The 26,639-nt window shown below is 50.3% G+C and overlaps 3 protein-coding genes across 3 annotated transcripts in view; all 3 read right to left on the reverse strand.

Moving 5' to 3' along the window:
• LOC140392133 (arf-GAP with Rho-GAP domain, ANK repeat and PH domain-containing protein 1-like) overlaps positions 1 to 26,639 on the reverse strand; it is a 209,737-nt gene that overhangs the window by 159,401 nt on the left and 23,697 nt on the right.
• On the reverse strand, positions 8,059 to 15,076 carry LOC140391719 (uncharacterized). The gene is made up of 3 exons (XM_072476487.1): positions 15,023 to 15,076; positions 12,461 to 13,697; positions 8,059 to 8,069 (listed from the first exon to the last, which is right to left on the reverse strand). Exons 1-3 carry the CDS (start codon positions 15,074 to 15,076, stop codon positions 8,059 to 8,061), a joined length of 1,302 nt encoding a protein of 433 aa, XP_072332588.1.
• LOC140391725 (uncharacterized) lies at positions 14,153 to 20,933 on the reverse strand (the record flags this gene model as incomplete). The annotated part of the gene is made up of 2 exons (XM_072476497.1): positions 14,153 to 15,485; positions 20,025 to 20,933. Coding segments are annotated over 2 exons (1,140 nt in total), but the record flags the coding sequence as incomplete, so codon positions are not given.

A 26,639-nucleotide genomic window follows, 5' to 3' on the forward strand; every position in this document is an offset into this window, starting at 1 on the left:
CCGCTAGTCACTGACTTACCAACCAGTGGAAACAGAATATCCTTCTTTACCCTGTCAAAATTGTTCAGAATTTTGACCACCTCAATAAGGCCGCCTCTTAATCTTCTCTGCTCCAAGGAGAACAATCCCGATTTCCCCAATCTTTCCTTGTATCTAAAATTCCTCATTCCTGGTATCATTCTGGTAAATCTCCTCTGCACTCTCTCCAGGGCTTTAACATCCTTCCTTAAATAAGGTCCGTCAAGAGCCCATCCAATTTCCTTTTGAAATCATTCAGGGGCTGTTTAGCACAGGGCTAAATCGCTGGCTTTGAAAGCAGACCAAGGCAGGCTAGCAGCACGGTTCGATTCCCGTAACAGCCTCCCCGAACAGGCGCCGGAATGTGGCGACTAGGGGCTTTTCACAGTAACTTCATTTGAAGCCTACTTGTGACAATAAGCGAATTTCATTCATTCAGAACTGAATACAATACTCCAAATGCGGTCTGACCAATGATTTGCAGAGTATCACTTCCTTGCTTTTATATTCTATGCCTCTATTTACAAATCCAAGGATGCTCTAAGCCTTCTTAACAACTGTTTCAACTTGCCTGGCCACCTTCAGAGAATTAAGCACTCGAATCCCGAGGTCCCTCTGCTCCTGGACTCCCCTCAAAGTTGTACCATTGAGCCTATATTGTCTCCCCATGTTTCTTCTCCCAAAATGCATTACCTCACATTTCGCTGCATTGAAATTCATCTGCCCATTTGGCCAACTTGTCAATGTCCCTCTGAAGTGGCTCAGCACCATCCTCACAATTCACTATTCTCCCTAGCTTAGTATCATCTGCAAATGTAGAGGTTTTGCCCTCATCACCCACTTCTAAATCATTTATATAAATCAAATAAAGCAAGGTTTCCAACACTGAGCCCTGGGGAACACCACTCTCAACTCGTCTCCAGTCTGAGCAATGCTCTATACCTACCCTCTGTTTCCTAACTCTTAGCCAACTTCTAATCCAAGCTGTCAATGCTGTCAGGGACCCATCAATCCCAAACATATTGAATTTGCTAACCAGCCTGCCATGTGGCACTGTACCAAATGCTTTCTGAAAGTCCAAATATACAACATCCACAGCACTACCTTCATCCACTGCCTGTGTCACCTAGTCAAAGAACTTAACTAAATTTGTCAGACATGACCTGCCCTGGACAAAGCCATGTTGACTATCTAGTAATAACTTATTTTTCTCTAAGTGTATATTTATCCCATCCTGTATTAAGGCCTCCATCAGTTTTCCCACTATTGATGTCAAGCTGACAGGCCTGTAGTTTCCTGCGTTATCTTTTGCCCCTTTCTTAAACAACGGCATCTCTTTCTCTCTCGCAAGTCTCTTTTTCGTTCTCTCGCATGTCTTTCTCTTTCTCCTTCTCGCGTCTCTTTCACATTCTCTCTCTCGCGTTTTTCTCATTCTCTCCCTCGCGTCTCTGCCGCCCATACTATTTTCCACAGGAGTTCACGTCTGCCATCATCACGGCGGTCTACATCCCACCCCAGGCGGAAGTGAAGAAGGCGATTAATGAATTGTACACCGCTATAAACAACAGTGAAACAGAACACCCGGAGGCCTTGTTCACCGTGGCCGGGGACTTCAACCAAGCCAACCTCAAGAGTGTACTGCCAAAATTCCACCAACACATCTCCTGTTCTACCAGGGGCGACAGCACTCTTGACCACTGCTACTCAAACATCAGACGCTTACTGATCAATCCCCCAACCGCACTTCGGAAAATCGGACTATAAGACGGTGTTCATTCTCCCGGCACACAAGCAGAAACTTAAGAGGGTGAATCCAGTTAAGAAGTGTGGTGTTGGGTGCTCTGGTGCACAGATGAGCCAACACAGTTGTATGTGGTACAACTCTATTTTATTTTAACTCTTATAATACAGTTCGTTCTGGATACTCTGCACGTGCTGTCTCCCTGAGTGTGTTTGGTAACAGATCTGTCCTGGTCCTCCTCTGCAGCTAATACTGACCACCGGGGGTCGTGTCTGTGCTTTCATATCTTTCTGTCATTGGTTGTGGTGTTGTGTGTTCTGATTTGTCTGTTGGTGTGTCTATCATGATGTGTGTGTTTGAATATCATGACATCCCCCCTTTTTACAAAGATATGTGCCTACGTGGTTATAAATATAATTGTGTCGTGAGCGCATCTAAGAGTGTGTGTGTGTGTTGTGTACAGCGTGTGTATATGACGTAACTATTTACATGGGGCGATGTCGGGTGCGTCACACTAACAAGGTTGTACCATAACAAAACTTGGATGCGAGAGAAAAAAAAAACTTGAACATTGGTCTGGTCAGACGATATCTGGAACAATAAACAACAACAGGTTATAATACAGAAGTGTTTGACTTTTTGAACGTATGAACAGCGTTATAAGTCCAGTCTAATGGGTGACCGCCTCAAGAATGGGCTGGTCCTCAAGCCGGTTCAGCTGTGGAGATTTGGGGTCACACTGGTTCACCTTGGACTGTTGGAGGTGATGCTGTTGCCGAAGTCTCTACTTCACCATTTGTTGTACTTCGTGCAGTGCTTGGTTTTTTCATTCGTGCAAATATAACATTCAACATCTTTGTTAGTGGTGCCTTGGCTGTGGTTTGGTTCTGGTGGCGATGGAAGGGGCATGATCCGTGGCATCTCCACGAAGTCATCCTTGGGAACCAGTGGAGGATCCGGCGTGTGCGTACGGTTCAGTTGCGAGCGTGGAAGGCGGCGCAAAGCTCGCTGATTGCGCCTACGCACCAATCCATCCGCCCTGCATGCCAGGAACAAGGTGGAGTCTTTTTTCTTTTTATGTTTGTGGTGGACGGCATCTTGTAGCCGATGGGTCGTTGCCATCGAAGTAGCACCATCACTAATATCATGCAAGGCGATGACTGTGCCAGATGTGGAAGTTGGCCGAGACCGTGTACGCTGGTTCCGGCCACCTGCTGTGCCGGAAGGGCGACTCCGCAGAGAAATGTCGAAGCATGTCGCCTTGGAGAGAGAATTGTTGCTCGCATCAACGTCTGGCGATGGCGCGAATTGGTGTGTCCATCTTGGACCGCCGGTGCTGGTTGCCACTGCCGACCCAGTGGGACTGCCACGCGATCCATTCCCTGTCGCCGTGGCATCCGCCGTCACCCTGAGCGTGCCATCACCGAGGCCGCGACACCGCCCGTCCGGAGCAAGGTCTGGCGTGCGCAAATCAGAGTCGGCGCTTGGCTGCTCCCCATCTGGAGTCCGGTCTGCCTTCCGTCGATGCCCCCCGTCCGGAGTCCCAACAGGTTCACTGGAGGCAGCCGAGATTCCCTGAAGCTGCACTTCTGGAGTCGGAACATGCAGGAATGCACCAACCAGTGGAGAGGGTCGAGCCATCGAGGGTGGAAGCGGTGCGCCGCCACCGCAGTCGTCAGTGGTCCCACCGTGATCGTCGAGTGCCTCGGTACGCACTAGGCGAGGTCTGTCACCTTGCACCTTTTGCATGGGAAGTGGGATGCTGTCGTCACTCGTCTCACATCCCGTGGATAGATCGTCATTAGCAGCTTGCTGTTCACTAGGGTTGGGTAAATTGTCAGAGTTTTCATCTGGTGGTGCACACCATGTCGGTGGACTGTCATTGTCTTGCCGTTGTCCTTCATTTGGGCTTTTCTTCTTTGGAATTTTAAATCTTCCCCCAGACATTGCAGAACCTTGTTTATTACCCCCAAATTCTCCCATATGTATGGTCTCGAATATAGGATCCAATGTTTCTATCGACATTGTACTATTTTCCAAAGAACATTCCGTTTCACTTTTCTTCTCAGGTACCTCATATGTATCTTTGTCTAATGTACATGCCTTCATGGTCTCTGGGTCTGATTTTGCTGGGACTGGCATGGTCACAGTCTCTCTTTTACTGTTCTCAATTGCCCACATTATACTCCCCATACATAGCTGCTTAATCACTGGGGTTAGTGTGGTACAATGGATAATCGGGTCGACCTTATCTGCATCTTCACCATTAGTGGAAAGCACACTTGGTTCACTTGAAACTGCTGTGGGTTTTAAATTCGTTATCTGGCTACTCGATGTCGGTGTCCTCAGGATTCTTGCTCCAATGTTCTGCTCCATAATCAGTGGAGTGTGTATAGGTTCAATGCAATTAATGTTCCCCTCAAGGTTTGAAGAGTCATTACTGACTAACTGCTGGTCTCCGAAGTTGGGATTTTGCGGCGTTGTGTTGAAGGGAGACATTTGTCCCTGCTGTAGATATGATTCAGGTTGTGTTATTTCCATTACCTGAGGATCAATGTCTTGTCCATTTTTTCGATCCGTACTAAAACACTGGCAATTCTCAGTCTGCTCCTTGCAAGTTAAACATTCAATTAATTTTGTTAGCAAATCCTCAGCATCCTTCTGTGGCCGTGCAGCATTATTAATCTCTGTTCGGCTATAATGATCCTGAAGGTCAGCGCATAAACCTTTTTTCTTCGGGCTTGGACGAGGCGATTCCTTTGGCTTGTCTTCAGTTGGGCTTGAACAGTCTTCAGCGCTGTGCCCTTCATTGTAGCATGAGAGACCGTCATGGTCATGCTGCTGTGTAGTGGAGCATGGTAGGCTGTTATAGCCTTCTTGCTGTTCACGTGAGCATGGCAGACTTGCATCGTCTGCCGCTGGTTGGTCAGGAGAGGTTGCTAGACCCTCATGGTCTTGTTCCTGCAAGGACTGCACATTGGAGTCTTGCGTTGCTTCTATCGTGGAGGCTGTCCACGAGCTCTCTGTGGAGGCTTGTGACACTGGAGTCACTTCTTGTTCGTGCAAGGACTGCGCTCTGGAGTCTTGCGTTGCTTCTATCGTGGAGGCTGTCCACGAGCTCTCTGTGGAGGCTTGTGACACTGGAGTCACTTCTTGTTCGTGCAAGGACTGCGCTCTGGAGTCTTGCGTTGCTTCTATCGTGGAGGCTGTCCACGAGCTCTCTGTGGAGGCTTGTGACACTGGAGTCACTTCTTGTCCGTGCAAGGACTGCGCTCTGGAGTCTTGCATTTCTGCAATTGTGGAGTCTGTCCACGAGCTTGCTGTGGAAGCTTGTGACACTGGAGTCACTTCTGGTTCATGCGAGGACTGCACTCTGGAGTCTTGCATGTCTTCTTTCATAGAGTCGGGAACGTTGAGCGGGACGTGGACCACGCTCTGTGTGGCAGCAGGGCACTCTCCGTGTGCTTGCACCGCTCCCTATCTGTTAATGTCAGGCTGCAGCATCATCCGGTACTGATAAGTTGGAACGTCATATCTGCTGGATTGAAGATCCTCAAATCCGAAAAGTGAATCCGCATCTGCGTCGGATTCAATGTGGGGGCCGCCAATGTGCAACACGAAAGGTTCGTCCGAGTCATAGTCGTATAGGACCACGGAGCTATCATTGGGCTCGCGAGGTCCGGAAACACTGTAAAGATCGTCATCGAAGTATTCGAGGTCGGAATCATCGGCTTGTGCGTAGGTAACTGCTTGTCGGAGGGTTCTTCGGAGGTCAAATTCATCTCCTGGGTCAATTTGCGGCAATGTGCTGTCATTCCAGGTGAGGGAAGGTTGTTTTACAGCTTTAACAGATTTTTGTTTTTTTGATTTGGGACGTTTCCCTTTTAAATTGGATTTTGGACATTTCCCCTTTAAATTGGTGCAGTCTGGGGCCTCTGACATCCTGACGCTCGGTATGTAGCACGTAGGAAGCGACTGCGCATGCTCAGATCGCTGTTCCTTTACCGATGGCCGTTTTCTTGACTGCGCATGCGCAGCATTTCGCGCATGCGCAAACGAAACTTCCGGTTCTGCGCACTGCTCGCGCAACTGTGCTAGCGTGATACCTTTAGCAAGATGGCCGCCAACCTCGACCCAGCCCTCTCTCAGGCCCGGGATTTCGGCCTCTGGGAATTCGGGCTCCGGGATCCCAGCCACGAGGTGAGTACTGCCGCTTTTCTTACCTTTATTTGCCGATTGGATTGCGTTTTCTTCACAGTACTTGGAGAATTTGTCCAGGACTGCCTGGTAATCGTACCTTTGCTGCCTCCTGAGAACCTGAACCTTGTGAATATTTCTCTTGCCCTTGCACCGGCGATGGTGAGGAGAAATTCAATTTTTTCGCTATCATCCAGGTCTTGGAGTTCAGCTGCCACCAGGAACAATTCGAACCATTGCCGGAATCGCCGCCAGTTTTCGCGGAGATCGCCGTAGCACTGGAGCGGCTGCGGAACCGGGAGCTCTATCATTTTGCCTGGGCACTGCTGGTTGTCTCTGTACACTGAGGTATGCCGGCAGGTATCGATCCACTCCTGTACCATGTGGTGTTGGGTGCTCTGGTGCACAGATGAGCCAACACAGATGTATGTGGTACAACTCTATTTTATTTTAACTCTTATAATACAGTTCGTTCTGGATACTCTGCACGTGCTGTCTCCCTGAGTGTGTTTGGTAACAGATCTGTCCTGGTCTTCCTCTCCAGCTAATACTGACCACCGGGGGTCGTGTCTGTGCTTTTATATCTTTCTGTCATTGGTTGTGGTGTTGTGTGTTCTGATTTGTCTGTTGGTGTGTCTATCATGATGTGTGTGTTTGAATATCATGACAAGAAGGTTGTGCAGTGCTGGTCCGAGGCAATGGACAAGCTCCTACATGACTGCTCAGAGTCAGTGGACTGGTCCATATTTAAGAACTCAGCGGCCAATCTAAACGAGTATGCCACAGACTTCATCAGCAAATGTGTAGAAGACTGCGTGCCATAGAAAGCAGTACGTACGTTCCCCAACCGGAAACCATGGTTTAACCAGGAGATCCACTCCCTACGGAAGGCCAGGTCTGAGGCGTTCAAGACAAGCGACCCTGACCTATACAAGAGATCCAGGTACGACCTCTGCAAAGCCATCAGGGATGTCAAGAGACAATACCAGACTAAGCTAGAGTCACAGACTAACGACACGGACTCTCGTCGGTTGTGGCAAGGCTTAAACAAAGCAAAGCCGAATAGAATCTCCAGCAGCAGCGCACCCCTCCCCGATGAACGCAATGCATTCTATGCTCGGTTCGAGCAGAAAACCAACAAACCGTTGCCAATTGCCCCAGCAGCCCCGGACACACCCACACCCACCGTCACAGCCTCCGAAGTCAGATCGGCCTTCTCGAAAGTGAACCCTCGGAAAGCAGCAGGTCCTGACGGAGTCCCTGATCGTGCACGGAACACTGGCGGGTGTGTTTGCAGACACCTTTCTCCCAACTCCGCTCCGAGGTCCTCACCTGCTTCAAGAAGACCACCATCATACCGGTGCTAAAGAAGAACCAGGCAACGTGCCTCAGCAACTACCGTCCGGTGGCCTTGACATCGATCGTAATGAAGTGCTTCAAGGGCAGCACAGTGGCCTAGTGTTTAGCACAGCTGCCTCACGGCGCTGAGGTCCCAGGTTCGATCCCGGCTCTGGGTCACTGTCCGTGTGGAGTTTGCACATTTTCCCCGTGTCTGCGTGGGTTTCGCCCCCACAATCCAAAAATGTGCAGAGTAGATGGATTGGCCACGCTAAATTGCTCCTTAATTGGAAAAAAATAATTGGGTAATCTAAATTTAAAAAAAAAAGATGAAGTGCTTCAAGATGTTGGTCACGAGACACATCAACTCCATACTCGCAGGATGCTTAGATCCACTGCAATTCGCATACCGCCACAACCGGTCCACAGCAGCCGCCATCTCCCTGGCCCTACACTCATCCCTGGAGCATCTCGACACCAAGGACTCCTACATCAGAATCCTATCTATTGACTACAGCTCCGCCTTCAACACCATAATCCCAGCCAAGCTCATATCAAAGCTCCAAAACCGAGGACTTGGCTCCCCCCTCTGCAACTGGATCCTCGACTTCTCTGACACACAGAGGACAATCAGTAAAAATAAACAACAGCACCTCCTCCATGTTAGTCCTCAATACCGGGGCTCCGCAAAGCAGTGTACTTAGCCCCCTAGTAAACTCCCTGTACACACACGACTGTGTGGCAAAATTTGGCTCCAACTCCATCTACAAGTTTTCTGATGACACAATCATGAACAATGATGAGCCAGAGTGCAGGACGGAAATAGAGAGCCTAGTGAAGTGGTGTAACAACAACAATCTCTCCCTCAATGTCAGCAAAACTAAGGAGCTAGTCATCAGGAAGAAAAGTACTATACTCGCCCCTGTCAGCATCAACGGGGCCGAGGTGGAGATGGTTTGCAGCTTCAAATTCCTAGGTGTGCACATCTCCAACAATCTGTCCTGGTCCACCCACGTTGATGCTACCACCAAGAAAGCACAACAGTGCCTATACTTCCTCAGGAAACTAAGGAAATTTGGCATGTCCACATTAACTCTTACCAATTTTTACAGATGCACCATAGAAAGCATCCTATCAGGCTGCATCACAGCCTGGTATGGCAACTGCTCGGCCCAGGACCGCCAAGAAACTTCAGAGAGTCGGGAACACAGCCCAGACCATCACACAAACCTACCTCCCATCCACTGACTCCATCTACACCTCCCGCTGCCTGGGGAAAGCGGGCAGCATAATCAAAGGTCCCTCCCACCCGGGTTATTCTCTCTTCCATCGGGCAGGAGATACAAAAGTCTGAGAACATGCACTAACAGGTTCAAAAACAGCTTCTTCCCCGCTGTTACCAGACTCCTGGACGACTCTCTTATGGACTGAACTGATCTCTTCACACACCTTCTCTACACTCTGTATGCTCATCCGATGCCTGTGTCTATGTATTTACATTGTGTATGTATGTATGTCCTATGTTTTTTCAAGTATGGAGCGGTCTGTCTGGACTGTACGCAGAACAATACCTTTCACTGTAACTCGGTACACGTGACAATAAATCTAATCAAATCTTTGTCCCTCTCGTATCTCTTTCACTTTCTCTTTCTCGCATCACTTTCTCTTGTCACTTTCTTTCACGGCTTTCTCTTTCTATCTCGCGTGTCTCTTTTGAATTCACCCTCTCACATCCTATTCTCTGTCTTTCTCTGGCATCTCTTCTCGTTCTCACCTCCCCTTCTCTCCATTGCGTCTCTTTCTCTCTCACGCGTCTCTTTCTCTCTCTCGCGTCTCTTTCTCTCTCTCTCTCTCATGCGCATGTCTTTAACACATCTCTTTCTCAAACAGGAGTCTCTTTCTCTCTCGCGCACGCGCGCCTCCTTCTCTCTGGCGCACGAGCGTCTCTTTCTCTCTTGCGCGCCTCCTTCTCTCTCTCATGCACGAGCGTCTTTTTCCCTCTCACGCACGCACGCATCTCCTTCTCTCTCTCACGCACGAGCGTCTCTTTCCCTCTCACGCACGCACGCGTCTCCTTCTCTCTCTCTCGTGCGTCTCTTTCACTCCCACTCGCTCACCTCTCTTTTTTTCTCTCTCACGCATGCGTGCATGTCTCTTTCTCCTTCTCTCTCATGCGCGCCTCTCATTCTCTCTCTCTCGCGTGCCCGCATGTCTGTCTCTCTCTCTCTCGCACGCATGCACGCGCATCCCTTTCTCTCGTCTCTCTCCTCCTTCACACGTCTCTTTTTCTTCCCCTCTCACGTCTCTTTTGCTTTCTCTTTCTCGTTCTCTCACGTTTCTTTCTCTTTCTATTTCTCGCATCTCTCTCTCTCTCGCATCTCTCTCTCTTTCTCACTCTTGTGGCTCTCTCTCACGTCTCTTTCTCTTTCTTTTTCTCACGTCACTTTCACTTTCTCGCATCTATCTCTGTCTCTCACCTCTATATCTTTCTCGCTTCTCTCTGTTTCTCCCTCGCATCCTTCTTTTTCGCGCCCTTGCGCCTCTTTATCGCGTCTCTTTCTTTCTCACATCTCTTTCTCCCACTGTTACTTTCTCTTTCACTTCCACTTTCTCGCGTCTCATTCACCTTCTCGCGCCTCTTTTTCTATCTCGCGTCTCTTTATCTCGCTCGCATCTCTTTCTCTTTCTCGCTTCTCTTTCTCTCTCTCACGTCTCTTTTCTTTCTTTTTCTCGCGTCTTTCTCTCTCGTGTCTCTTTCTCCATCTTTTTCTCGGGTCTCTTTCAGTCTCTTGCGTCTCTTTCACTTTCTCTTTCTCGTGTCTTTCTCGCGTCTTTCTCTCTCTCCCTCGTCTCTCTCTCTCACATCTCTTTCTCTTTCTTTTTCTCGCGTCTTTCTCTCTCACATCTCTCTCCTTTTTCCCGCGTCTCTTTCTCTTTCTAGCGTCTCTTTCTCTTTCTCTCTCTCCGTCTTTTTCGCTTTCTCTTGTCTCTTTCTTACGTCTTTCTCTCCTTCTTACGTATTTCTCTCCCTGTCACTTTCTTTTTCTCTCGCTCACATCTCTTTCTTTTTCCTCACGCCTTTCTCTTTCTCGCATCTCTATCTTTCTCCCTCGTGCGTCTCTTTCTCTCTCGCATCTTCTTTCTAACGTCTCTTTTTCTTTCTCTCCATCGCGTCTTTCATGCTTCTCTTTCTTTCCCTCGCGTCTTTCTCTTTCACTTTCTATTTCTCATGTCTTATTCTCTTTCTCACGTCTCTCCCTCTTTCTCTTTCTCGCTCTTGCGTCGCATTCTCTTCCTCGCGTCTCTTTCTCTCCGCACGTCTCTTTCTCTTTCGCGCGTCACTTTCCCTTTCTCGTGTCTCTTTCTCCCTCTCAGGTCTCTTTCTCTCTGTTGTCTCTCGTTCTCTCTGATGTCTCTTTCTCCTGTCTCCTTCTCTTTCTCTTTCTCGCGTCTCTTTCTCTTTCTCGCGTCTCTTTCTCTCTCTCGCGTATCTTTCCCTTTCTCGCGTCTCTTTTTCCTGTCTCCTTCTCTTTCCCTTTCTCGCGTCTCTTTCTCATTCTCGCGTCTTTCTCTTTCTCGCGTCTCTTTCTCTTTCTCACGTCTCTTTCTCTTTCTCGCGTCTATTTCTCTTTCTTGCGTCACTTTCCCTTTCTCGTGTCTCTTTCTCCCTCTCAGGTCTCTTTCTCTCTGTCATCTCTCGTTCTCTCTGATGTCTCTTTCTCGCGTCTCTTTCTCGCGTCTCCTTCTCTTTATCTTTCTTACATCTTTCTCTTTCTCTCTCGCGCGCGTCCTTTTCTTTCTCTCTCGCGTGCGCGTCCCTTTCTCTTTCTCTCTCGCGCGCGCGTCCTTTTCTTTCTCTCTCGCGCGAGCGTCCTTTTCTTTCTCTCTCGCGCGCGCGTCCTTTTCTTTCTCTCTCGCGCGCGCGTCCTTTTCTTTCTCTCTCGCGCGCGCGTCCTTTTCTTTCTCTCTCGCGCGCGCGTCCTTTTCTTTCTCTCTCGCGCGCGCGTCCTTTTCTTTCTCTCTCGCGCGCGCGTCCTTTTCTTTCTCTCTCGCGCGCGCGTCCTTTTCTTTCTCTCTCGCGCGCGCGTCCTTTTCTTTCTCTCTCGCGCGCGCGTCCTTTTCTTTCTCTCTCGCGCGCGCGTCCTTTTCTTTCTCTCTTGCTCGCGCGCGTCCTTTTTTCTCTCTCTCGCGCGCGTCCTTTTCTTTCTCTTTCTCGCGTCTTTTTCTTTCTCCTGTCTCCTTCTCTTTCCCTTTCTCGCGTCTCTTTCTCGCGTCTCTTTCTCACGTCTTTCTCTTTCTCGCGTCTCTTTCTCATTCTCGCGTCTTTCTCTTTCTCTTTCTCACGTCTCTTTCTCTTTCTCGCGTCTATTTCTCTTTCTTGCGTCACTTTCCCTTTCTCGTGTCTCTTTCTCCCTCTCAGGTCTCTTTCTCTCTGACATCTCTCGTTCTCTCTGATGTCTCTTTCTCCTGTCTCCTTCTCTTTCTCGCGTCTCTTTCTCTTTATCTTTCTTACATCTTTCTCTTTCTCTCTCGCGCGCGCGTCCCTTTCTTTTTCTCTCTCGCGCGCGCGTCCTTTTCTTTCTCTCTCGCGCGCGTCCTTTTCTTTCCCTCTCGCGCGCGCGTCTTTTTCTTTCTCTCTCTCGCGCGCGTCCTTTTCTTCTTCTCTCGCGCGCGTCCTTTTCTTCTTCTCTCGCGCGCGTCCTTTTCTTTCTCTCTCGCGCGCGTCCTTTTCTTTCTCTCTCGCGCGCGTCCTTATCTTTCTCTCTCGCCCGCGTCCTTTTCTTTCTCTCTCGCGCGCGCGTCCTTTTCTTTCTCTCTCGCGCGCGTCCTTTTCTTTCTCTCTCGCGCGCGTCCTTTTCTTTCCCTCTCGCGCGCGTCCTTTTCTTTCTCTCTCGCGCGCGCGTCCTTTTCTTTCTCTCTCGCGCGCGTCCTTTTCTTTCTCTCTCGCGCGCGTCCTTTTCTTTCTCTCTCGCGCGCGTCCTTTTCTTTCTCTCTCTCGCGCGCGTCCTTTTCTTTCTCTCTCTCGCGCGCGTCCTTTTCTTTCTCTCTCGCGCGCGTCCCTTTCTCTTTCTCGCTCCCGTGTGCGTCCTTTTCTTTCTCTCTCGCGCGCGCGTGCTTTTCTTTCTCTCTCGCGCGCGTGCTTTTCTTTCTCTCTTGCGCGCGCGCCTTTCTTTCTCTCTTGCGCGCGCGCGCGCCTTTCTTTCTCTCTCGCGCGCGTCCTTTTCTTTCTCTCTCGCGCGCGCGTCCTTTTCTTTCCCTCTCGCGCGCGTCCTTTTCTTTCTCTCTCGCGCGCGTCCCTTTCTCTTTCTCTCTCCCGTGCGCGTCCTTTTCTTTCTCTCTCGCACGCGTGCTTTTCTTTCTCTCTCGCGCGCGCGTCCTTTTCTTTCTGTCTCGCGCCGCGTCCTTTTCTTTCTCTCTCTCGCGTCTCTTTCTCTCTCTCGCGTATCTTTCTCTCTCTCGCGTCTCTTTCTCTCTCATGCATCTCTTTCTTTCTCGCGCCTCTTTCTCTCTCTCGCGTCTCTTTCTCTTTCTCGCGTCTCTTTCTCTCTCTTGCGTCTCTTTCTCTTTCTCGCGTCTCTTTCTCTTTCTCGCCTCTTTCTGTCTCTCGCGTCTCTTTCTCTCTCTCGCGCCTCTTTCTCGCGTCTCTTTCTCTCTCTCGCGTCTCTCTCTTTCTCGCGTCTCTTTCGCTCTCTCGCGTATCTTTCTCTCTCTCGCGTGTCTTTCTCTCTCTTTCTCGCGTCTCTTTCTCTCTCTCGCGTATCTTTCTCTCTCTCGCGTCTCTTTCTCTCTCGCGTCTCTTTCTCTTTCTCGCGCCTCTTTCTGTCTCTCGCGTCTCTTTCTCTTTCTCGCGTCTCTTTCTCTCTCTTGCGTCTCTTTCTCTTTCTTGCGTCTCTTTCTCGCGTCTCTTTCTCTCTCTCGCGTATCTTTCTCTCTCTCGCGTCTCTTTCTCTCTCTCGCATCTCTTTCTTTCTCGCGCCTCTTTCTCTCTCTCGCGTCTCTTTCTCGCGTCTCTTTCTCTTTCTCGCGTCTCTTTCTCTCTCTTGCGTCTCTTTCTCTTTCTTGCGTCTCTTTCTCTTTCTCGCGTCTTTCTGTCTCTCGCGTCTCTTTCTCGCGTCTCTTTCTCGCGCCTCTTTCTCGCGTCTCTTTCTCTCTCTCGCGCCTCTTTCTCGCGTCTCTTTCTCTCTCTCGCGTCTCTCTCTCTCTCTCGCGTCTCTTTCTCTCTCTCGCGTCTCTTTCTCTCTCTCGCGTCTCTTTCTCGCGTCTCTTTCTCTCTCTCGCGTCTCTTTCTCTCTCTCGCGTCTCTTTCTCTCTCTCGCGTCTCTTTCTCTTTCTCGCGTCTCTTTCTCTCTCTTGCGTCTCTTTTTCTTTCTTGCGCCTCTTTCTCCTGTCTCCTTCTCTTTCCCTTTCTCGCGTCTCTTTCTCTTTCTCACGTCTCTTTCTCTTTCTCACGTCTCTTTCTCTTTCTCGCGTCTATTTCTCTTTCTTGCGTCACTTTCCCTTTCTCGTGTCTCTTTCTCCCTCTCAGGTCTCTTTCTCTCTGTCGTCTCTCGTTCTCTCTGATGTCTCTTTCTCCTGTCTCCTTCTCTTTCTCGCGTCTCTTTCTCTTTATCTTTCTTACATCTTTCTCTTTCTCTCTCGCGCGCGTCCTTTTCTTTCTCTCGCGCGCGCGTCCTTTTCTTTCTCTCTTGCTCGCGCGCGTCCTTTTTTCTCTCTCTCGCGCGCGTCCTTTTCTTTCTCTCTTGCTCGCGCGCGTCCTTTTTTCTCTCTCTCGCGCGCGTCCTTTTCTTTCTCTTTCTCGCGTCTCTTTCTCGCGTCTTTTTCTTTCTCCGGTCTCCTTCTCTTTCCCTTTCTCGCGTCTCTTTCTCGCGTCTCTTTCTCTTTCTCGCGTCTCTTTCTCATTCTCGCGTCTCTCTCTCGCGTCTCTTTCTCTCTCTCGCGTCTCTTTCTCTCTCTCGCGTCTCTTTCTCTCTCTCGCGTCTCTTTCTCTCTCTCGCGTCTCTTTCTCTCTCTCTCTCTCATGCGCATGTCTTTAACACATCTCTTTCTCAAACAGGAGTCTCTTTCTCTCTCGCGCACGCGCGCCTCCTTCTCTCTGGCGCACGAGCGTCTCTTTCTCTCTTGCGCGCCTCCTTCTCTCTCTCATGCACGAGCGTCTTTTTCCCTCTCACGCACGCACGCATCTCCTTCTCTCTCTCACGCACGAGCGTCTCTTTCCCTCTCACGCACGCGTCTCCTTCTCTCTCTCTCGCGCGTCTCTTTCACTCCCACTCGCTCACCTCTCTTTTTTTCTCTCTCACGCATGCGTGCATGTCTCTTTCTCCTTCTCTCTCATGCGCGCCTCTCATTCTCTCTCTCTCGCGTGCCCGCATGTCTGTCTCTCTCTCTCTCGCACGCATGCACGCGCATCCCTTTCTCTCGTCTCTCTCCTCCTTCACACGTCTCTTTTTCTTCCCCTCTCACGTCTCTTTTGCTTTCTCTTTCTCGTTCTCTCACGTTTCTTTCTCTTTCTATTTCTCGCATCTCTCTCTCTCTCGCATCTCTCTCTCTTTCTCACTCTTGTGGCTCTCTCTCACGTCTCTTTCTCTTTCTTTTTCTCACGTCACTTTCACTTTCTCGCATCTATCTCTGTCTCTCACCTCTATATCTTTCTCGCTTCTCTCTGTTTCTCCCTCGCATCCTTCTTTTTCGCGCCCTTGCGCCTCTTTATCGCGTCTCTTTCTTTCTCACATCTCTTTCTCCCACTGTTACTTTCTCTTTCACTTCCACTTTCTCGCGTCTCATTCGCCTTCTCGCGCCTCTTTTTCTATCTCGCGTCTCTTTATCTCGCTCGCATCGCTTTCTCTTTCTCGCTTCTCTTTCTCTCTCTCACGTCTCTTTTCTTTCTTTTTCTCGCGTCTTTCTCTCTCGTGTCTCTTTCTCCATCTTTTTCTCGGGTCTCTTTCAGTCTCTTGCGTCTCTTTCACTTTCTCTTTCTCGTGTCTTTCTCGCGTCTTTCTCTCTCTCCCTCGTCTCTCTCTCTCTCACATCTCTTTCTCTTTCTTTTTCTCGCGTCTTTCTCTCTCACATCTCTCTCCTTTTTCCCGCGTCTCTTTCTCTTTCTAGCGTCTCTTTCTCTTTCTCTCTCTCCGTCTTTTTCGCTTTCTCTTGTCTCTTTCTTACGTCTTTCTCTCCTTCTTACGTATTTCTCTCCCTGTCACTTTCTTTTTCTCTCGCTCACATCTCTTTCTTTTTCCTCACGCCTTTCTCTTTCTCGCATCTCTATCTTTCTCCCTCGTGCGTCTCTTTCTCTCTCGCATCTTCTTTCTAACGTCTCTTTTTCTTTCTCTCCATCGCGTCTTTCATGCTTCTCTTTCTTTCCCTCGCGTCTTTCTCTTTCACTTTCTATTTCTCATGTCTTATTCTCTTTCTCACGTCTCTCCCTCTTTCTCTTTCTCGCTCTTGCGTCGCATTCTCTTCCTCGCGTCTCTTTCTCTCCGCACGTCTCTTTCTCTTTCGCGCGTCACTTTCCCTTTCTCGTGTCTCCTTCTCCCTCTCAGGTCTCTTTCTCTCTGTTGTCTCTCGTTCTCTCTGATGTCTCTTTCTCCTGTCTCCTTCTCTTTCCCTTTCGCGCGTCTTTCTCTTTCTCGCGTCTCTTTCTCTTTCTCGCGTCTCTTTCTCTCTCTCGCGTATCTTTCCCTTTCTCGCGTCTCTTTCTCTTTCTCGCGTCTTTCTCTTTCTCGCGTCTCTTTCTCTTTCTCGCGTCTCTTTCTCTCTCTCGCGTATCTTTCCCTTTCTCGCGTCTCTTTCTCCTGTCTCCTTCTCTTTCCCTTTCGCGCGTCTTTCTCTTTCTCGCGTCTCTTTCTCTTTCTCGCGTCTCTTTCTCTCTCTCGCGTATCTTTCCCTTTCTCGCGTCTCTTTCTCATTCTCGCGTCTTTCTCTTTCTCGCGTCTCTTTCTCTTTCTCACGTCTCTTTCTCTTTCTCGCGTCTATTTCTCTTTCTTGCGTCACTTTCCCTTTCTCGTGTCTCTTTCTCCCTCTCAGGTCTCTTTCTCTCTGTCATCTCTCGTTCTCTCTGATGTCTCTCGCGTCTCTTTCTCGCGTCTCCTTCTCTTTATCTTTCTTACATCTTTCTCTTTCTCTCTCGCGCGCGTCCTTTTCTTTCTCTCTCGCGTGCGCGTCCCTTTCTCTTTCTCTCTCGCGCGCGCGTCCTTTTCTTTCTCTCTCGCGTGCGCGTCCTTTTCTTTCTCTCTCGCGCGCGCGTCCTTTTCTTTCTCTCTCGCGCGCGCGTCCTTTTCTTTCTCTCTCGCGCGCGCGTCCTTTACTTTCTCTCTCGCGCGCGCGTCCTTTTCTTTCTCTCTCGCGCGCGCGTCCTTTTCTTTCTCTCTCGCGCGCGCGTCCTTTTCTTTCTCTCTCGCGCGCGCGTCCTTTTCTTTCTCTCTCGCGCGCGCGGCCTTTTCTTTCTCTCTCGCGCGCGCGTCCTTTTCTTTCTCTCTCGCGCGCGCGTCCTTTTCTTTCTCTCTCGCGCGCGCGTCCTTTTCTTTCTCTCTCACGCGCGCGTCCTTCTCTTTCTCTCTCGCGCGCGCGTCCTTCTCTTTCTCTCTCGCGCGCGTCCTTTTCTCTTTCTCGCTCCCGCGCGCGTCCTTTTTTCTCTCTCGCGCGCGCATCCTTTTCTTTCCTTCTCGCGCGCGTCCTTTTCTTTCTCTCACTCGCGCGCGTCCTTTTCTTTCTCTTTCTCGCGTCTCTTTCTCGCGTCTTTCTCTTTCTCCTGTCTCCTTCTCTTTCCCTTTCTCGCATCTCTTTCTCGCGTCTCTTTCTCACGTCTTTCTCTTTCTCGCGTCTCTTTCTCATTCTCGCGTCTTTCTCTTTCTCGCGTCTCTTTCTCTTTCTCACGTTTCTTTCTCTTTCTCGCGTCACTTTCCCTTTCTCGTGTCTCTTTCTCCCTCTCAGGTCTCTTTCTCTCTGACATCTCTCGTTCTCTCTGATGTCTCTTTCTCCTGTCTCCTACTCTTTCTCGCGTCTCTTTCTCTTTATCTTTTTTACATCTTTCTCTTTCTCTCTCGCGCGCGCGTCCCTTTCTTTCTCTCTCTCGCGCGCGCGTCCTTTTCTTTCCCTCTCGCGCGCGCGCGTCTTTTTCTTTCTCTCTCGCGCGTGCGCGTCCTTTTCTTCCTCTCTCGCGCGTGCGCGTCCTTTTCTTCCTCTCTCGCGCGCGTCCTTTTCTTTCTCTCTTGAGCGCGCGTCCTTTTCTTTCTCTCTCGCGCGCGCGTCCTTTTCTTTCTCTCTCGCGCGCGCGTCCCTTTCTTTCTCTCTCTCGCACGCGCGTCCTTCTCTTTCTCTCTCGCGCGCGTCCTTTTCTTTCTCTCTCGCGCGCGCGTCCTTTTCTCTTTCTCGCTCCCGTGCGCGTGCTTTTCTTTCTCTCTCTCGCGCGCGTCCTTTTCTTTCTCTTTCTCGCGTCTCTTTCTCATTCTCGCGCCTTTCTCTTTCTCGCGTCTCTTTCTCTTTCTCACGTCTCTTTCTCTTTCTCGCGTCTATTTCTCTTTCTTGCGTCACTTTCCCTTTCTCGTGTCTCTTTCTCCCTCTCAGGTCTCTTTCTCTCTGTCATCTCTCGTTCTCTCTGATGTCTCTCGCGTCTCTTTCTCGCGTCTCCTTCTCTTTATCTTTCTTACATCTTTCTCTTTCTCTCTCGCGCGCGTCCTTTTCTTTCTCTCTCGCGCGCGCGTCCTTTTCTTTCTCTCTCGCGCGCGCGTCCTTTTCTTTCTCTCTCGCGCGCGCGTCCTTTTCTTTCTCTCTCGCGCGCGCGTCCTTTTCTTTCTCTCTCGCGCGCGCGTCCTTTTCTTTCTCTCTCGCGCGCGCGTCCTTTTCTTTCTCTCTCGCGCGCGCGTCCTTTTCTTTCTCTCTCGCGCGCGCGTCCTTTTCTTTCTCTCTCGCGCGCGCGTCCTTTTCTTTCTCTCTCGCGCGCGCGGCCTTTTCTTTCTCTCTCGCGCGCGCGTCCTTTTCTTTCTCTCTCGCGCGCGCGTCCTTTTCTTTCTCTCTCGCGCGCGCGTCCTTTTCTTTCTCTCTCACGCGCGCGTCCTTCTCTTTCTCTCTCGCGCGCGCGTCCTTCTCTTTCTCTCTCGCGTGCGTCCTTTTCTCTTTCTCGCTCCCGCGCGCGTCCTTTTTTCTCTCTCGCGCGCGCATCCTTTTCTTTCCTTCTCGCGCGCGTCCTTTTCTTTCTCTCTCTCGCGCGCGCGTCCTTTTCTTTCTCTTTCTCGCGTCTCTTTCTCGCGTCTTTTTCTTTCTCCTGTCTCCTTCTCTTTCCCTTTCTCGCGTCTCTTTCTCGCGTCTCTTTCTCACGTCTTTCTCTTTCTCGCGTCTCTTTCTCATTCTCGCGTCTTTCTCTTTCTCGCGTCTCTTTCTCTTTCTCACGTTTCTTTCTCTTTCTCGCGTCACTTTCCCTTTCTCGTGTCTCTTTCTCCCTCTCAGGTCTCTTTCTCTCTGACATCTCTCGTTCTCTCTGATGTCTCTTTCTCCTGTCTCCTACTCTTTCTCGCGTCTCTTTCTCTTTATCTTTTTTACATCTTTCTCTTTCTCTCTCACGCGCGCGTCCCTTTCTTTCTCTCTCTCGCGCGCGCGTCCTTTTCTTTCCCTCTCGCGCGCGCGCGCGTCTTTTTCTTTCTCTCTCGCGCGTGCGCGTCCTTTTCTTCCTCTCTCGCGCGTGCGCGTCCTTTTCTTCCTCTCTCACGCGCGTCCTTTTCTTTCTCTCTTGAGCGCGAGTCCTTTTCTTTCTCTCTCGCGCGCGCGTCCTTTTCTTTCTCTCTCGCGCGCGCGTCCCTTTCTTTCTCTCTCTCGCGCGCGCGTCCTTCTCTTTCTCTCTCGCGCGCGTCCTTTTCTTTCTCTCTCGCGCGCGCGTCCTTTTCTCTTTCTCGCTCCCGTGCGCGTGCTTTTCTTTCTCTCTCTCGCGCGCGTCCTTTTCTTTCTCTTTCTCGCGTCTCTTTCTCGCGTCTTTCTCTTTCTCCTGTCTCCTTTTTCCCTTTCTCGCGTCTCTTTCTCTTTCTCGCGTCTTTCTCTTTCTCCTGTCTCCTTCTCTTTCTCGCGTCTCTTTCTCATTCTCGCGTCTTTCTAATTCTCGCGTCTCTTTCTCTTTCTCACGTCTCTTTCTCTTTCTCGCGTCTATTTCTCTTTCTCGCGTCCCTTTCTCTTTCTCGCTCCCGTGCGCGTCCTTTTCTTTCTCTCTTGCTCGCGCGCGTCCTTTTTTCTCTCTCGCGCGCGCGTCCTTTTTTCTCTCTCGCGCGCGCGTCCTTTTTTCTCTCTCGCGCGCGCGTCCTTTTCTTTCCCTCTCGCGCGCGTCCTTTTCTTTCTCTCTCTCGCGCGCGTCCTTTTCTTTCTCTCTCTCGCGCGCGTCCTTTTCTTTCTCTTTCTCGCGTCTCCTTCTCTTTCCCTTTCTCGCGTCTCTTTCTCACGTCTTTCTCTTTCTCGCGTCTCTTTCTCATTCTCGCGTCTTTCTCTTTCTCGCGTCTCGTTCTCTTTATCTTTCTTACATCTTTCTCTTTCTCTCTCGCGCGCGCGTCCCTTTCTTTTTCTCTCTCGCGCGCGCGTCCTTTTCTTTCTCTCTCTCGCGCGTGCGTCCTTTTCTTTCCCTCTCGCGCGCGCGTCTTTTTCTTTCTCTTTCTCGCGCACGTCCTTTTCTTCTTCTCTCGCGCGCGTCCTTTTCTTTCTCTCTCGCGCGCGTCCTTTTCTTTCTCTCTCGCGCGCGTCCTTTTCTTTCTCTCTCGCGCGCGTCCTTTTCTTTCTCTCTCGCGCGCGTCCTTTTCTTTCTCTCTCGCGCGCGTCCTTTTCTTTCTCTCTCGCGCGCGTCCCTTTCTCTTTCTCGCTCCCGTGTGCGTCCTTTTCTTTCTCTCTCGCGCGCGTGCTTTTCTTTCTCTCTCGCGCGCGTGCTTTTCTTTCTCTCTTGCGCGCGCGCCTTTCTTTCTCTCTCGCGCGCGTCCTTTTCTTTCTCTCTCGCGCGCGTCCTTTTCTTTCTCTCTCGCGCGCGTCCTTTTCTTTCTCTCTCGCGCGCGTCCCTTTCTCTTTCTCGCTCCCGTGTGCGTCCTTTTCTTTCTCTCTCGCGCGCGTGCTTTTCTTTCTCTCTCGCGCGCGTGCTTTTCTTTCTCTCTTGCGCGCGCGCCTTTCTTTCTCTCTCGCGCGCGTCCTTTTCTTTCTCTCTCGCGCGCGTCCTTTTCTTTCCCTCTCGCGCGCGTCCTTTTCTTTCTCTCTCGCGCGCGTCCCTTTCTCTTTCTCTCTCCCGTGCGCGTCCTTTTCTTTCTCTCTCGCACGCGTGCTTTTCTTTCTCTCTCGCGCGCGCGTCCTTTTCTTTCTCTCTCGCGCGCGCGTCCTTTTCTTTCTCTCTCTCGCGTCTCTTTCTCTCTCTCGCGTGTCTTTCTCTCTCTCGCGTCTCTTTCTCTCTCTCGCGTCTCTTTCTCTCTCTCGCATCTCTTTCTTTCTCGCGCCTCTTTCTCTCTCTCGCGTCTCTTTCTCTCTCTTGCGTCTCTTTCTCTTTCTTGCGTCTCTTTCTCGCGTCTCTTTCTCTTTCTCGCCTCTTTCTGTCTCTCGCGTCTCTTTCTCGCGTCTCTTTCTCTCTCTCGCGCCTCTTTCTCGCGTCTCTTTCTCTCTCTCGCGTCTCTCTCTTTCTCGCGTCTCTTTCTCTCTCTCACGTCTCTTTCTTTCTCTCGCATCTCTTTCTCTTTCTCGCGCCTCTTTCTCTCTCTCGCGTCTCTTTCTCTTTCTCGCGTCTCTTTCTCTCTCTTGCGTCTCTTTCTCTTTCTTGCGTCTCTTTCTCGCGTCTCTTTCTCGCGTCTCTTTCTCTTTCTCGCGTCTCTTTCTCTTTCTCGCGTCTATTTCTCTTTCTTGCGTCACTTTCCCTTTCTCGTGTCTCTTTCTCCCTCTCAGGTCTCTTTCTCTCTGACATCTCTCGTTCTCTCTGATGTCTCTTTCTCCTGTCTCCTTCTCTTTCTCGCGTCTCGTTCTCTTTATCTTTCTTACATCTTTCTCTTTCTCTCTCGCGCGCGCGTCCCTTTCTTTTTCTCTCTCGCGCGCGCGTCCTTTTCTTTCTCTCTCTCGCGCGTTCGTCCTTTTCTTTCCCTCTCGCGCGCGCGTCTTTTTCTTTCTCTCTCTCGCGCGCGTCCTTTTCTTCTTCTCTCGCGCGCGTCCTTTTCTTTCTCTCTCGCGCGCGTCCTTTTCTTTCTCTCTCGCGCGCGGCCTTTTCTTTCTCTCTCGCGCGCGTGCTTTTCTTTCTCTCTTGCGCGCGCGCCTTTCTTTCTCTCTCGCGCGCGTCCTTTTCTTTCTCTCTCGCGTGCGTCCTTTTCTTTCCCTCTCGCGCGCGTCCTTTTCTTTCTCTCTCGCGCGCGTCCCTTTCTCTTTCTCTCTCCCGTGCGCGTCCTTTTCTTTCTCTCTCGCACGCGTGCTTTTCTTTCTCTCTCGCGCGCGCGTCCTTTTCTTTCTCTCTCGCGCGCGCGTCCTTTTCTTTCTCTCTCTCGCGTCTCTTTCTCTCTCTCGCGTGTCTTTCTCTCTCTCGCGTCTCTTTCTCTCTCTCGCGTCTCTTTCTCTCTCTCGCATCTCTTTCTTTCTCGCGCCTCTTTCTCTCTCTCGCGTCTCTTTCTCTCTCTTGCGTCTCTTTCTCTTTCTTGCGTCTCTTTCTCGCGTCTCTTTCTCTTTCTCGCCTCTTTCTGTCTCTCGCGTCTCTTTCTCGCGTCTCTTTCTCTCGCGCCTCTTTCTCTCTCTCGCGTCTCTCTCTTTCTCGCGTCTCTTTCTCTTGCGTCTCTTTCTCTTTCTCGCGCCTCTTTCTCTTTCTCGCGTCTCTTTCTCTCTCTTGCGTCTCTTTCTCTTTCTTGCGTCTCTTTCTCGCGTCTCTTTCTCGCGTCTCTTTCTCTTTCTCGCGTCTCTTTCTCTCTCTCGCGTCTCTTTCTCTCTCTCGCATCTCTTTCTCTTTCTCGCGCCTCTTTCTCTCTCTCGCGTCTCTTTCTCTCTCTCACGTCTCTTTCTCTCTCTCGCGTCTCTTTCTCTTTCTCGCGTCTCTTTCTCTCTCTCGCGTCTCTTTCTCTCTCTCACGTCTCTTTCTCTCTCTTGCGTCTCTTTCTCTTTCTCGCGTCTTTCTGTCTCTCGCGTCTCTTTCTCGCATCGTTCTGTCTCTCGCGTCTCTTTCTCGCGCCTCTTTCTCGCGTCTCTTTCTCTCTCTCGCGCCTCTTTCTCGCGTCTCTTTCTCTCTCTCGCGTCTCTCTCTTTCTCGCGTCTCTTTCTCTCTCTCGCGTCTCTTTCTCTCTCTCGCGTCTCTTTCTCTCTCTCGCGTCTCTTTCTCTCTCTCGCGTCTCTTTCTCTTTCTCGCGTCTCTTTCTCTCTCTCGCGTCTCTTTCTCTCTCTCGCGTCTCTTTCTCTTTCTCGCGTCTCTTTCTCTCTCTTGCGTCTCTTTTTCTTTCTTGCGTCTCTTTCTCCTGTCTCCTTCTCTTTCCCTTTCTCTTGTCTCTTTCTCTTTCTCACGTCTCTTTCTCTTTCTCACGTCTCTTTCTCTTTCTCACGTCTCTTTCTCTTTCTCGCGTCTATTTCTCCCTCTCAGGTCTCTTTCTCTCTGTCGTCTCTCGTTCTCTCTGATGTCTCTTTCTCCTGTCTCCTTCTCTTTCTCGCGTCTCTTTCTCTTTATCTTTCTTACATCTTTCTCTTTCTCTCTCGCGCGCGTCCTTTTCTTTCTCTCTCGCGCGCGTCCTTTTCTTTCTCTCTTGCTCGCGCGCGTCCTTTTTTCTCTCTCTCGCGCGCGTCCTTCTCTTTCCCTTTCTCGCGTCTCTTTCTCGCGTCTCTTTCTCACGTCTTTCTCTTTCTCGCGTCACTTTCTCATTCTCGCGTCTTTCTCTTTCTCTTTCTCACGTCTCTTTCTCTTTCTCGCGTCTATTTCTCTTTCTTGCGTCACTTTCCCTTTCTCGTGTCTCTTTCTCCCTCTCAGGTCTCTTTCTCTCTGACATCTCTCGTTCTCTCTGATGTCTCTTTCTCCTGTCTCCTTCTCTTTCTCGCGTCTCTTTCTCTTTATCTTTTTTCCATCTTTCTCTTTCTCTCTCGCGCGTGCGCGTCATAGAACATAGAACATAGAAAATACAGCACAGAACAGGCCCTTCGGCCCACGATGTTGTGCCGAACCTTTGTCCTAGATTAATCATAGATTATCATTGAATCTACAGTGCAGAAGGAGGCCATTCGGCCCCCTGAGTCTGCACCAGCTCTTGGAAAGAGCACCCTACCCAAACTCAACACCTCCACCCAACACCAAGGGCAATTTGGACATTAAGGGCAATTTATCATTGGCCAATTCACCTAACCCGCACATCTTTGGACTGTGGGAGGAAACCGGAGCACCCGGAGGAAACCCACGCAGACACGGGGAGGACGTGCAGACTCCGCACAGACAATGACCCAAGCCGGAATCGAACCTGGGACCATGGATCTGTGAAGCAATTGTGCTATCCACAATGCTACCATGCTGCCCTTAAGAACAAATAAATCTACACGATATCATTTTCCCGTAATCCATGTACCTATCCAACAGCTGCTTGAAGGTCACTAATGTTTCCGACTCAACTACTTCCACAGGCAGTGCATTCCATGCCCCCACTACTCTCTGGGTAAAGAACCTACCTCTGATATCCCTCCTATATCTTCCACCTTTCACCTTAAATTTATGTCACCTTGTAATGGTGTGTTCCACCTGGGGAAAAAGTCTCTGACTGTCTACTCTATCTATTCCCCTGATCATCTTATAAACCTCTATCAAGTCGCCCCTCATCCTTCTCCGCTCTAATGAGAAAAGGCCTAGCACCCTCAACCTTTCCTCGTAAGACCTACTCTCCATTCCAGGCAACATCCTGGTAAATCTTCTTTGCACCTTTTCCAGAGCTTCCACATCCTTCCTAAAATGAGGCGACCAGAACTGTACACAGTACTCCAAATGTGGCCTTACCAAAGTTTTGTACAGCTGCATCATCACCTCACGGCTCTTAAATTCAATCCCTCTGTTAATGAACGCGAGCACACCATAGGCCTTCTTCACAGCTCTATCCACTTGAGTGGCAACTTTCAAAGATGTATGAACATAGACCCCAAGGTCTCTCTGCTCCTCCACAATGCCAAGAACTCTACCGTTAACCCTGTATTCCGCATTCATATTTGTCCTTCCAAAATGGACAACCTCACACTTTTCAGGGTTAAACTCCATCTGCCACTTCTCAGCCCAGCTCTGCATCCTATCTATGTCTCTTTGCAGCCGACAACAGCCCTCCTTACTATCCACAACTCCACCAATCTTCGTATCATCTGCAAATTTACTGACCCACCCTTCAACTCCCTCATCCAAGTCATTAATGAAAATCACAAACAGCAGAGGACCCAGAACTGATCCCTGCGGTACACCACTGGTAACTGGGATCCAGGCTGAATATTTGCCATCCACCACCACTCTCTGACTTCTATCGGTTAGCCAGTTTGTTATCCAACTGGCCAAATTTCCCACTATCCCATGCCTCCTTACTTTGTGCAGAAGCCTACCATGGGGAACTTTATCAAATGCCTTACTAAAATCCATGTACACTACATCCACTGCTTTACCTTCATCCACATGCTTGGTCACCTCCTCAAAGAATTCAATAAGATTTGTAAGGCAAGACCTACCCCTCACAAATCCGTGCTGACTATCCCTAATCAAGCAGTGTCTTTCCAGATGCTCAGAAATCCTATCCTTCAGTACCCTTTCCATTACTTTGCCTACCACCGAAGTAAGACTAACTGGCCTGTAATTCCCAGGGTTATCCCTAGTTCCTTTTTTGAACAGGGGCACGACATTCGCCACTCTCCAATCCCCTGGTACCACCCCTGTTGACAGTGAGGACGAAAAGATAATTGCCAACGGCTCTGCAATTTCATCTCTTGCTTCCCATAGAATCCTTGGATATATCCCGTCAGGCCCGGGGGACTTGTCTATCCTCAAGTTTTTCAAAATGCCCAACACATCTTCCTTCCTAACAAGTATTTCCTCGAGCTTACCAATCTGTTTCACACTGTCCTCTCCAACAATATGGCCCCTCTCATTTGTAAATACAGAAGAAAAGTACTCGTTCAAGACCTCTCCTATCTCTTCAGACTCAATACACAATCTCCCGCTACTGTCCTTGATCGGACCTACCCTCGCTCTAGTCATTCTCATATTTCTCACATATGTGTAAAAGGCCTTGGGGTTTTCCTTGATCCTACCCGCCAAAGATTGTTCATGCCCTCTCTTAGCTCTCCTAATCCCTTTCTTCAGTTCCCTCCTGGCTATCTTGTATCCCTCCAGCGCCCTGTCTGAACCTTGTTTCCTCAGCCTTACATAAGTCACCTTTTCTTCCTCTCTTGCGCGTGCGCGTCCTTTTCTTCTTCTCTCGCGCGCGTCCTTTTCTTTCTCTCGCGCGCGCGTCCTTTTCTTTCTCTCTCGCGCGCGCGTCCTTTTCTTTCTCTCTCGCGCGCGTGTCCTTTTCTTTCTCTCTCTCGCGCACGTCCTTTTCTTTCTCTCTCTCGCGCGCGTCCTTTTCTTTCTCTCGCGTGCGCGCGTCCTTTTCTTTCTCTCTCTCGCGCGCGTCCATTTCTTTCTCTCTCGCGCGCGTCCTTTTCTTTCTCTCTCGCGCGCGTCCTTTTCTTTCTCTCTCGCGCGCGTCCTTTTCTTTCTCTCTCGCGCGCATCCTTTTCTTTCTCTCTCGCGCGCGTCCTTTTCTTTCTCTCTCGCACGCGTCCCTTTCTCTTTCTCTCTCTCGCGCGCGTCCTTTTCTTTCTCTCTCTCGCGCGCGTCCTTTTCTTTCTCTCTCGCGCGCGTCCTTTTCTTTCTCTCTCGCGCGCGTCCTTTTCTTTCTCTCTCGCGCGCGTCCTTTTCTTTCTCTCTCGCGCGCGTCCTTTTCTTTCTCTCTCGCGCGCGTCCTTTTCTTTCTCTCTCGCGCGCGTCCCTTTCTCTTTCTCTCTCTCGCGCGCGTCCTTTTCTTTCTCTCTCTCGCGCGCGTCCTTTTCTTTCTCTCTCGCACGCGTCCTTTTCTTTCTCTCTCGCGCGCGTCCCTTTCTCTTTCTCGCTCCCGTGCGCGTCCTTTTCTTTCTCTCTCGCGCGCGTCCTTTTCTTTCTCTCTCGCGCGCGTCCTTTTCTTTCTCTCTCGCGCGCGTCCTTTTCTTTCTCTCTCGCACGCGTCCCTTTCTCTTTCTCTCTCTCGCGCGCGTCCTTTTCTTTCTCTCTCTCGCGCGCGTCCTTTTCTTTCTCTCTCGCACACGTCCTTTTCTTTCTCTCTCGCGCGCGTCCCTTTCTCTTTCTCGCTCCCGTGCGCGTCCTTTTCTTTCTCTCTCGCGCGCGTGCTTTTCTTTCTCT

Source organism: Scyliorhinus torazame, chromosome 15 (assembly GCF_047496885.1).
Source record: "Scyliorhinus torazame isolate Kashiwa2021f chromosome 15, sScyTor2.1, whole genome shotgun sequence".
NCBI classification, from domain to species: Eukaryota; Metazoa; Chordata; class Chondrichthyes; order Carcharhiniformes; family Scyliorhinidae; genus Scyliorhinus; species Scyliorhinus torazame.